The following is a 12,534-nucleotide window of genomic DNA, read 5'->3' on the forward strand; positions in this document are numbered from 1 at the left end:
ACATTAGAATGAAAAATATGTTAATAACACTATGATCACAAATTGTATTTTACTTAAAAATAGTTCTTCGTACAAATTTGAAACATGCCATCAGAGAATACACTCACATGAAAACTAAGTCAAGGAACATGAATAAAAAAACAAAATTTACTAACTAAGCAATTATAAAAAAGAGATAATTTCACAATTTATGATAGATACTGGAAACAATAAAAAAAGATTGATATTTTTGGACTTTCGTACAGAATGGAGAATATTAAGTTAACAAAACATCTTGAAATATCTTACAGAAGAGAATATTAAGTTGCATGCAAGAAGTAAAGAAAGACCTTAAAAGAAAACGAGCCTATGGAAAGAAAGAATTTTTATAGACGAGTTGTTGAAATGGAAGGGATTCCAAAGTAGTTATGAGAAATAAGAACAGGGCCAAAGTGGTCCAAAGATAGAAAAAAAAGGCAGAGCACAAAGATGAAGGGACATTGAAATAAAGCAAAACAACAAAGGTGAGAAAGAATTGTAATTAACATATAGTGCCTCGATGGCCCTATGAAAAGGAGAGATGAGCAATTATAAACTTTAATACATAGTGAAAATAAAACTTACATCATCATCTAATGTGGCAATGGTACCATCGACACTGTGAGCATCTTGAGGCTGCATTGCTACATAAGTCGCCTCCTGTCCCCCATCACCTGAATCTCCAACGTCTCCAGTAATGAAATTCAATTAGTATTCAGAATAAAATGTTTTTCTCTATACTAATTAGTTCACTCCTATCAGTAAGCTCTAAAATGTACTCAATAACACCACAATTTATAATTCTTCTCGATCACCCAATCAATTTTAGTTTTCCATGAGCACATAAGTAAAATGAGTTTGATCAAAATTAATGATGACTCTACTGAATTTGTTTCCACTGGCTGTGTGTGTGCCAAGATGGTTATAGGGCACATAATAAAAATCAATAGTGAATAAAAGAAATACAACACAGCACTGCTCATTTAAAATTCTACCATACCTCATGACACACATAAAATACAACCCACCTCTGAATAGGAGTATCTCATTATAGGATGCAAATTTCGTTTTCAACATTGTATACTTTGAAAAAAACTGAGATTAAACTTAAAAGAGGTACGAGAAAAGTTTTCAATGCCCAAAATAGCATATTAAAAAGTCAATTTCAAGTTTTGAAGATTCACTTAACAATGAGGTTCTGCCATGATTGCAAGTTTTTGGCAATTTATTGTCAACAAAAGCATAACTCTAAGCAAGAGCGCAACAAAGACAACGCAGTGAAAACATTTTCTACTTCTGAAAACGAAAACAAAATGGAAAAGGCATAAATATTATTGATACTTATGCATTTTAATCTATCCTTTTAAAATGTTTGCACAATGAGATAAAGCCAATCCATCCCAGTAAGGAGTTTTTTACAAGAACAATATATATTCAACACAATGAGCAATCACATATCTGTACACATGCACTTGTTATTTTCTCCTTACCTGAAACAACAGCCATAACTTGCGGCTGATCACCACTTGCTTGATAATAATACTGGCCAGACTGATCAACAAAATAAGTTCCTTCAGGAGGACTGGCTGCACTACCAACATGCTGACCATCTATTGAGAGTAATTGAAAAAAAACATCAATTTTAGAGAGACGAACATTCAAGATCAAAATTCCAAAAATGTGGTAAAAGAACCAAACACATGAGTTAATTATAGTTATTTATTTATACTAAATATTTCATGGATTAGTAAAAGGAGGAAATCTAGCATTGAGCAGTAAAAGGAGTATAAACATACTAATACCAAGATTGAATTACAACAAAAATGAGTACAATGAATCTGTTGGAAAGTCACATCACTGGTGTTTTACTTCAATACAAATTGGCACAATATACTATATTTTCATAGCATATCATGTGAAAGAGGCATTTACAAAGAAAAACACCATATATGCCAGCATAAGATCAATTGTTTTTGCAAAAATTACAAGAAGGATTGGCAGGGCTACCACTGAACTAACTGCAGATGCTTGAGTTCCTATCACAAGGCACCCTAGCACAAACAGTAGTTAAATTCTGTTAACAAAGGATAATAAATAATGAAATTTCTAACACTTTCAAGCGATAAGGGAAAATTTCAAAGTCATAATAGCAGTAAGCAACAGAAAGTTCACCTAGCCATCTTATACAGCTAGTAATCATATAATATCAAATCATAAATAGCTTCAACAGTAGCAAATGACACTACAGCACTCAAGGAAAATCCTGCTTCTAAAGCAACAGTTAACAATAAAGAGCATACCTAGTTGTGGCAGCTTCTTACCAAAATCAACTTGGCTACATTTAACTCAAATTAATCATTCAGAGACTATTTATTTATTTTAAAACATTGTACACATACAGCAGTGGCGCCATTTTACAGTGAGAAATATAACAAACATAAAAGAGGACAATAACAGCATAATAATAACAACGAGAACCAAGCATGGACCGAGGAAAATTTTAATTTACTGAAAGGTGGGATAAAGCTTGGGTGGTGAAGTTGTTGCATGATAAGTTAAACTATAATGAAGTTAAAACCAGAGGGACTTAGGAAATTCAAATCCAAACAAAAGATGAAAGATGAAGAACAAAGTGTTAATAATATAGCTCAATAAAAAATGAATTAAATAACTGCTCATACATTAGACGTCAGAAATCTTAAATGAATAAAAAATATGCAATACAAGTTTTACTCAATACTGCGGAATTATTTATTTAAATAACTTTTTAAACACAAAATTAATTTTGTGTCGTAGTAGCACTTGTCATAAACTGGATTGTTTTCTCTCTTAATTTTGTTGAGACCATAAAATCAGGTGAGGGTATGGGGAAAAGGATTTGAATGCATGGGGGCAATATTCAGACAAATTCAGCATCGTTACGAGACCATGTCACAATTTTTAAATTTCTATGGACTTTACTTTGTATCCAAGTTCAAGTAAATTTGCTCTGATTTTAACATTTTCAGCTTTCATTTTTATGCACTAAAAATGCTTATGGTGACAATGAAAAATGTTAATAGACAGGCTTAATTAAAAACTGGATATCCACATCTAAGTTGAGGACATTAATTTTCAAGCTGGCATTTAAATAATTAGTTCATCAGGGCAGTGGATTATGCTACATCAAAACATTATTAAGCTATGATAACAAATGCAATATAATGAAATAGCATTACTTCCTTTCAAAGGTAATGTTATATTCTTAACCATTAAGAAGATATTTCTCTAGAAGATGAACTACTGTTTTTCAATTTATTTATTCTACACTTTCCTTTAAAAATAGGTAAGTGGAATTAGAATTATAACCTGTACATAAAATTTAAATGGGCTCCAATTATTAATACCAGCCATCATATGGTGAGTGACCTTTATACGATTCAATCTCTAATGAAATAACTTTACACAAAAAGCCCCTGGGAATGGTTTGTAGTCACTGGTGTATATGTTATTGGAAATTGCAAATGTACAATCAAGTGAAAATACTTGTGATGCATGACTGTATCTCTCAATCCCACAACAGTCAACTGAAGAACAAAATCCTCTCCAAGTGAGAGACTTAGCCCTGATACTTGTTTAGCTTGTAAAGATTTTGCTGTCAATAAAACTAGACCACACAAACAAAGAAAACTTGCTTGCTTCACATAAAGAGTTCAACAAATTTCCAAAATGGCTTCATAATATTCTTAGGATGACATATCTAATTATAAGTAAAGTTTGATTTTCAGAAACAAGAATTATTTAAATTCTAGCTCTATTCAATAAGGCACTGAATTTGATCATGAAATCACAATTTGCAATTTCCAATCATGACATGAAAAGAAATGGACAAGATATTAAATGTAATAGTCATTTTTAGCTACATTATAATTTATATTAATATTCCAGCTAGCAAAAAAATTACCCAATAATCTTTTACTTATAACAACAACGATTCCATTTTAATATAGAAAGATAGATAAATTATTGAGGCAATAAGTCTAAGCTGGTGCTTTCCTGGCTTATCAGCTTTATCAAGTTTTCGCAGGTCTTCCCTTGGGTCAGGGGGTTGGCCAATGTTTCAAAGCTCGATTTGAGTATCGTCCTCAGGGCAGATGAGTGATCACTCATCTGCCCTCAGGACAAAATCACAAATTACTATTATTATTATTAGGTGATCTACCGGTTAAGGTAGGTTTTTTGGATGGACATAGCTACTAATTTAATAATTTGTGACTCCTAGCAAAATACAACATCCTACTCAACGTCAGGTCCCTCTTCAGCTTTGAGTACTTTCTTCCTCCCTTCATCCCGTCCAACATCCCTATCCTGTTCCTTCCCTTTCCTCGTTTGCCTAACATTCTCCCCTCAATCACAGTCTTCAATATCCCACTGCTGGTCAGTACACCATCCACTATTCCTGCCTCCATTTGATTTCCCCCAACGAACCCCTCTCTTCGCCCACCATACCAAGTACTTCCTCATTTGTTTTCCCTTCAGTCCATTTCACCTTCTCCATTCTTCTCCAAACCCACATTTCAAAAGCCTCCAGTCTACGCCTATCCTCCTGCTTCAATGACCACGTTAAAATCACAAATAATATTCTGATTACAGCACACAGCCGTGTCTAATGAGCAAACTGTGAACTTGCTCTTACCACTCAATATGTTCACCCTGTAACCTTTTAACTCGTGATATCTACGAGGGCCTCCTTTCTTAAAAATATGAACGTCATGGAAGGAACATTTTTCATGTATCTTGCCAAATCCAAACAAAAAATTTGAATGCGTGAGTTTATTATTTTTGCAAGCAATATGTTATATTAGGAAAATTGTATAACCGTTGTTTGTAACTATTCCAGGAATTTCATTTAAACTCCTCCCTATTTCTTTATTGTTCATTGAATTGTGACTATGCATTGTTAAGATTGCACTGCAAGGGCATTTCAAGCCAAGCAAGTCACCTTTTCAGTCAAGACTACATTATTTTTATTGGGTATGTTTGCAAATATTATACTTCTAAGAAATACAGTAAAATATCCAAATTGAAACGTTTAGTGAATAAAATATGAGAAAGTGAAGACTTGTTCATTTGGCAGTTCGTTAAATACACTAGTTTATCATCTTTAAACCATTATACAACCAGTCATCTTATTTCAACATGTACCACTCTACCTGTCCCTACTTTGCATTATTTGTGCAGAGAATGAACATTAGATTACCCTGCCACTGAAATAAGTTATGTTGATTAGCATAAAAAATTCCTTGAATATCCAAGCAAACATGATTTTCTTAAATTACTAGAATTTGTAAAATAAAACTAAGTGTAAAATACAAGGTGCAGCTGTTAGATATTAATGATTCGTTAGATTACTGTATGAAATCTTTCCAAATTTCTCAACTCAAGAACAGTCATACTGACCCAGTCGTTTAGTCTTATATTGGGGAATTTTGAACATAACTGCCAAGTTTGTTCCACACACCGCAAAACACTGTTTAGACCAAACCAAAGCTGCAGCACTTGTGCAGTGCTATTCAGCCACAAAAGGATGAGGATAAACAACAATCGGGAGTATAAAGCAAGGACAAGAACCCAAGATGTGAAATGAGTACATGCACGTCACCCAGCAAGAGCTTCTCTGATTGGTATATCTGCTGGTCACTTGCCCTTAGCCCAATTCACTTCTGTACACCTTCCATGCTCACTCATGCAACTGAGTGTCACAAGCTTTGGTTTTACCTATTAACTATTACATTAATTTGGGTTACATAAAAATTCCAGCATATATAAACATACAGATTTCACTGATTGCTTTTAGATAGCACCTTGAAAATTTGTATGCAAAATATTCACATATTCCTTACAAGGCTTGAGATATACTATGTTTACACAATTTAACACCTCAATATTTCCTGTATTTAAACAACTTTTGCCCACCAAAAACCTGCTAGGTTTTAAGATCTAGCTCTTCAAAAGCGCAATCAAATAGAAAATGTTCCTTTGATTATCTAGTTGATATCACCAATTATATTAGATGATTATCAAATTCAACACTAGGCCGCCTGATTCCATTTTAAAAACCTATTTCTGAAACTGTACATAAAAAGCAAGTGGACTAAAATTATTTTGAATTAAAAATCACTAATTTCTACAAACCTGCTGTTTGCCCACTTTGATCTCCACCTTGAATTTCCTTGTTAAATGTTTCCAGATAATTTTGTATTTCTGTAATTGTCTCTCCATCTTGCCCCTCCATCTTTATATGTGCAGTTGTAAACGTCTGCGACGGACTGGTACAAGTTGCTAGAACTATAAATGCATAAAACTTAGTATTCTATGGAAACAAAAATAAATATGCTGAGTGATCATTAGAAGGCTTCACAAATGCCTTGGTTTAATGATGTTCTCATTATATGATAAGAGTTGTGGATAAAAATATACGAATTTTGGACACTTTGATAGCGCCTGCGAAACTTTGCAAATCTGGCTTAAATATAATTTTGAAGAATACAAAAACCTCTCCTATCTAAAAACTATACATTCTTATGGAATCAAAGGAAATTGAGGCTTTAGTTGGAATAAAACTTGACAAATTTTCGATTAATAAAATCAAAATGATGCCTCAAGTAGGGATGAACGACAAGAAGTTCCAAATCCTTAACCATTTTCATCATATTGACAATCAAACACACATAAAGAGGCTACTGGAAAAGTTGATGCTTACCTTGTGCCTTACTCTTCCCCTGACTCATCGTGGAAATGTTAATTTACCTAAAAAAGAAAGAGCCAACGTCACAATTACTTAATACATCAGGACAACGTGCCAAAGGTAAATATTTGTGCGGTCAAAGGTGTTTATAGATATAGAAATAGTGACTAAAATAATGGGGAGAGTACTCCAAAATCAACACATCATATCCAACACACTTAGAAAGATGTGTAAAAACAACTTGCCAGTCCTTGATGTTTACACCTTATGTCCCTGCCACTTATCCACTTGAGATATAACAAGTATACCGATTAAATTTACTGTTAGCGTCGTAGAGGTCTTCCCCAATGAGCATGAGCCCAATATATTCACCCTCTTCAAAGAGTAAGGGGATTCTTGGGTGCATTTTCACTTGTAAACAATAAGATCTGGCAGCCATTTTGCAAAATTTTACCCTTTCCAACGGCCATTGCTGCGCCATACACGTTCCGTTAATCATGATGGATACAAACACAATCACACATGCAAACTTCACAAGGGAATCAAGAATTCATTCACACCATGGGTTTCTAAACTAGGAAACCATGTTTAAATTTGGGGCCACCAAAAGCGCCCCCTCGAACAGTTACAGAATAGAGGCCAAAACGCTACGGCTGATGCCTTGACTTGGATGTAAAGGGAAGCTTGATTAAGTCATGTCGGGGTGCTCAAAATGGATGGGGGTCACAACTTCAGTATTGTTTTTGTACTGTTTAACATATATTTACGAGTGTTACGACAATACGCAATCTGCCGGCACAGTTCTAACACTATTTCTTACTTTCAATTTTCGAAAGCAGGGGGCATTAACGACAAAAATTTCACAAAATTGGCACAGTTGGCGCTGTCATCAAGATGGAGGACAAGTACTGGTCATTCGTCTCCTAGCGGAGGTTCAACTGAAAATTCCTCTCCAGCCCAACTATTTCACTCTTAAGTACCTTTCAGAATGCTAAGTTATCACTTGAAGTCATTATGCATTTATCTTATTGCGTTTATTTTACTTCGGTTGGTCGGCAAATAAATTATTATCACTTACCGCTCTAACTCCAAATTCCACGTCTGAGGGCGTTGGTAATGAAAATGGCGATTGAAGTTTTGCGTTATCGAGCATGCGCAGAATCGATTTCGGCACGCAGAATGCTTCCCAGTCTTATACGTAAAAGTGAATTAGTGGTATTAGAATATGGGCATTGATGTCGTGTTATTCGATGAAATTGCTGCCCAACACTTCGGTGTATTAATTCACCTTGGATTAATCGTAAAGTTAGTGATGCTCCAAGGACAGGTCTCCCGCCATTATACTAAGTGAAGTGAACAAAAGACTTACGCCCGTCTTGTCATTGGCAGTTTGAATTATATGAATGAATCATGCATTATGCTTCTTGCTTATTATTTCCTATAACTCGTGTAGTTTCCTGGTATATTTTTCTCGACGGGCGGTATTTTTTTATTTTTAACTTCAATAATCACATGTAATCGTGTACTCTGACATTCCTGGTCTTGCCCTCAAAATTAAGTAGATAGTATCTAGAGTATGCCCCGACTGGTATCATTCTCGAGACAAATTACTGATATTTTACCCTTATCTGACTTCATCTTTGGATAATCATTGCGTTGAAGAATTAAGCGTATTGGTGGAACATGGTTATTCACGTCTCATGTGCACTTTGTGGCTAGGCCCTAAAGAGGATTTTGCTAGTGTAGTGAGTGCCCTTTTGTGTTTGTCTTTTGAGAAGAGTAATGACGTTTTAATTATTACTAGTTAGACATTTTTCTGGTGTGATCAAACGTAATCCTTAGTCGTCAACGTACCAATTTTGAATTACTGTAATAGAAATTAATACAACATTGTTAAGTTATTCGTCTTACGATGTTGAAATATGTTTGTGGTATATGTTTCGCTGCAAATTGGCGTAGTTTCAAAATAAATGCGGTGCGGGCATATTGCAGGTAAATCCTAATTTACAGTTCGATCCCAGAGTTCTCCTTTAAAGTTCATCGAATACGGACTTTTATACTCGAAAAGTAACTTTTCTTTAAGTTTGCGTTGAAATTATTAAAAATAAAGCTTCAACAGATAACCATTCATTGGAAACATATCTAGGTTTAGTAGAACTATATCCAATATTTTTATTCTATGGTTTATGAATAGAAATGGGTCATTTGGACGAAAAAACTAGGCCCGACCCTTTTTGGCGTGAAACTAATTTAGAAACTAGCGACTGATCCCCTTTATTTTATTTGTCCATGTCTAATAAGTAATTTCTCAAGATAAGAGCTAGCTCCTACCCATAAAATGCGTATAATTGTCCATAGGATTTCTTTACTTATTTCGTCTTTTATTATGAAAAACTTCGTGGTATCTTTGTTTCAGTTAATGTCCGTATTAAATACTCCATGTCATGGTGATCCGAATTTATTTTTCGATTAAATTCCAAAAGCTTAGGCACCTTAAAATTTAAAATAACCAAATTTGTTTGCAAAACCGGGAATTTCCTTGCTGATATGTATAAGCCTTATTGGTCACTTATTTTAATATTATGTATAGATATGGAAATTGAATTGTTTCTATTCTTATAAATACCTTTGAAGAGGCATGCTGTAGCTAGGCATCTTGGTTGTTCCCAAGATTTATATGCGGTGCAAGGATGGTTTCGAATACACAAAAAGAAAAGGGAATGTGAAAGTATGAGACAGAACAAAGTCAGACCAGATGGAGGGCTGAAATCACAATTATATTTACAGCTTTTATCAGAAGTAAATTAAAATTATCGAAACCTTGACCATATGTAGAATGAGCAGCCTCTGAAAAATATCTAACATAATCATCTTTAATCATGAGTGCGTTATGTTAATGTTATCTCACATAAACAAGTTATGTATAAATTAGTAACTTTTCCAGTATATCTCGCATTATGTTTATAGGAAGGTGATTTATTCTAAGCCTCTGCATTGATGCACAGGTAGGTTAGTGTATTTGAAGGTAAGTTATAAGGGTTGTCATTATCAACAGTGCCTTACATATACATGTGGATAGAACTGGAGGTAGGAATGGAAGTACAGTATTATAGAACTAGTGCAATAGTTATGAGATGAGGGTCAATCATAATAAGAATATGAAGACAAGGAGGTTCTCAAAAAATAAATGGGCCAAATTAAATTTGAAGGTGTAAGCTAGAGCATTTCTATTATTTAGAAATGTTATGGAAAAAATGGGCAAAAGCAGGGGTATTACGAGTAGGTAATATCAAGGACAATGAGCCAAGGAAAGAGAAAACTTAAATTTGGAGCTTTTAAATTTGGTGTTTTTATAGCTCTGAAATTTGGTTGATGGCAAGAGGATAGGTATTGATTGGAGGAATGGAAAAATATTATATATGAAAGGGATGAGGGAGAGAGGTGGTTGTGAAAAATTCAAATATGATAAGAGATATGGAAAGGCATATTGGGATGTTGAAGACTGAGAGGAGAGAATGCTGTGTGAGGCTGTAGAAGGAAAGACTTGGCCTTACAATGACAAGGGGTAGGAAGTATGTGAAGCCTAAAAATGGTTTATTTTGGTACAAGCTGTATTTAGTGTTGTGTCCATCAGATATATTGCACTGTCGAATTTCTGGGTTTAAACCCTAAGAGTTGAGTTTGGTACCTTGCAGCTTACTTTTGACCAATAGTCTAATGATAATTAAAGTAATAATTGTCTACCATGAATAGGCTTTACTAATATTGAAGCATAAATGGCCTGTTTTCTCTTGCTTTATAAACCAGTATATAATCAACCTTCGACACAAAAATCACTTAACCTTAAAAAAATCAACAGATTGACCACAGCTATTTGATTGATGAACATTAGACTGTCCTACAGTCATTAGTAAAGTTAGGAGGTCTGCAAGGAGCAGTTATACATAGTATAATATGCAATGTAACTCCACACCACATAAATTTGAGTAGGAGTCGGAAGAATTTTATTGCCACTAGTTGTACCTCCATCAGGAAATACAAGGGCTTGAAAATTTACTTATACTTTACATTAATGTCTCAACTTGAAAGTCCATGGATACCTATGAGCCCCGAGGATCTTTTTTTTAAAAAATCCTGATATATTTGTTGTGTGATGAATTTTTTTTTGGTGTCTTGACTATAGTTACCTGGCAATTTTCTCTAAAATACTTCATAGTAAAATGAAGGATAAAAGTTAAAAAAAAACAGAAAACCATAAAGTTAAGGTGACAAGCTTAAAAGTCCATATGCATTGACATTATGAGTATTTCTTGAGTGAAAATCAGCACAAGGACTATCAGCTGTGCCAGCTTCCATCAAAAGTGACTCGCCATAGCAAAGAATTAGTAGCAAATATTCCAACAACTAATATCTCATTTGCAAAGCTACCCTTTTGCTCTACCAAAGGACAAATATATGTTGTGGTTGGGCTGGTATGTTATGTTTGTCTTACATCCACACCATCCTGCCATTAAAGAATATGTAATTGTGTGTTAGCTTGTAATTGATATTCAAAGCTTTTAATTCAATGGTTTTAGGCTCTACTTGGTGAAAATTCATGATAACTGAAGAAATAAACTTGTTTTTTTTCACATCGGTAGTATTACCCTTAAGTTTTTTGTGTGAAAAAATACCAAGTTTATTTATTCAGTGATCATTTAATAATATCTTAATGATTCTCCATTAACCTTGTAAATAACTACAAAGGTTGCCATTTCTACTCATATTACAAAAGCCATGGTTGTTATATACACTGATGCCTAATCATGTGTCAAGGTGGTAACACCAACATTTAAAAGAAGAATGGTGCTATAAACTGCCACTCACTCACAGAAAAATTCTGTTTTACTTAATGATGTCATTGATAGCGAAATAAAAATTACAGAATTTATTAAATATATATTGGCCCCTGACTGCTTGTGATTTAATACACACATGCACCCACATCTTTACTTTCCATGGGGTCCATGAGAGCTCGTACCAAATAGATTTATATTTGCTCATTTGCTAAGAAAAAAATCCTCTGGCTAAAAGTGGGTGGAATTAAGCAGATGACCCATCCTCTCCCAACTATGAAGTCAGCTAATAGTGTGTTGCTTAATCACCTAATATACAAGGGAAATTCAAACTGTTAGCCAAGCGCAAGGGTACCAGCTTCTTTCGGTTTATCATCACAGTAACTTCATTTTAATGGAAATTTGGTCTTTGAAATTGCTTAGTCTAGCAAAATCATGCTGTTTTCAAAGCAAACTAATCAGAAAAATACAGAATTCCATGAATTCTGAAATGTTTGATTTATTCCCAGTATGTATGTATATTGGTTGACATTCAGTCATGCAAGACTTCCCTTTGTGAATGGATTTATTATATGTCTTCAAGGTAGTCCATGTATATTCTGCGATCAAGCAAACATCTCAAAATGTCATGAAACCAATCGTACTGCATTCAAGTTGGTGAAGTCTACAAAGTTTTTTTTTAACCATTCCTCAGTTGATATCTACTTGCATAAATTCAGAATATTCATATCAGTGTATAATTGCAGTTTATACAGTCACTTATGAATTGAATTTCCTGTCCTCAGGAGAGTGCAAATTTCTTCAAATGAAGAAATATTCATCAGTATTTAATATACTTACTCTCACTTACCTGGGGAAGAAATTTAGTCTGAAGGACAATAATGGAAAACCAATTGAACTGTGAGATGTTAGTATTTCACATCAGTTGGTTGTCAAAATCAACCATCACTGTAT

General features: G+C 34.1%; 1 protein-coding gene across 2 annotated transcripts in view; it reads right to left on the reverse strand.

Annotated features, from left to right (window-relative positions):
- The window catches only part of LOC139692294 (transcriptional repressor CTCFL-like), a 41,383-nt gene extending 33,482 nt beyond the window's left edge, over positions 1-7,901 (reverse strand). The window contains exons 1-5 of one of the 2 annotated variants that reach the window (XM_071590392.1): positions 7,824-7,901; positions 6,761-6,807; positions 6,193-6,345; positions 1,509-1,628; positions 604-707 (exon numbers count right to left, since the gene is read on the reverse strand). In XM_071590392.1, the coding sequence (XP_071446493.1) occupies positions 604-707; positions 1,509-1,628; positions 6,193-6,345; positions 6,761-6,788 (405 nt within the window). In that variant the 5' untranslated portion in view covers positions 6,789-6,807; positions 7,824-7,901. Of the gene's footprint in view, positions 1-603; positions 708-1,508; positions 1,629-6,192; positions 6,346-6,760; positions 6,808-6,990; positions 7,567-7,823 lie in introns of those variants that run through there. The other variant, XM_071590391.1, reaches the window with a different exon arrangement.
- Positions 7,902-12,534: the final 4,633 nt, after the last annotated feature.

This window comes from Hetaerina americana, unplaced genomic scaffold (genome assembly GCF_022747635.1).
Source record: "Hetaerina americana unplaced genomic scaffold, ioHetAmer1.1.p SCAF_4, whole genome shotgun sequence".
Lineage (NCBI taxonomy): Eukaryota > Metazoa > Arthropoda > Insecta > Odonata > Calopterygidae > Hetaerina > Hetaerina americana.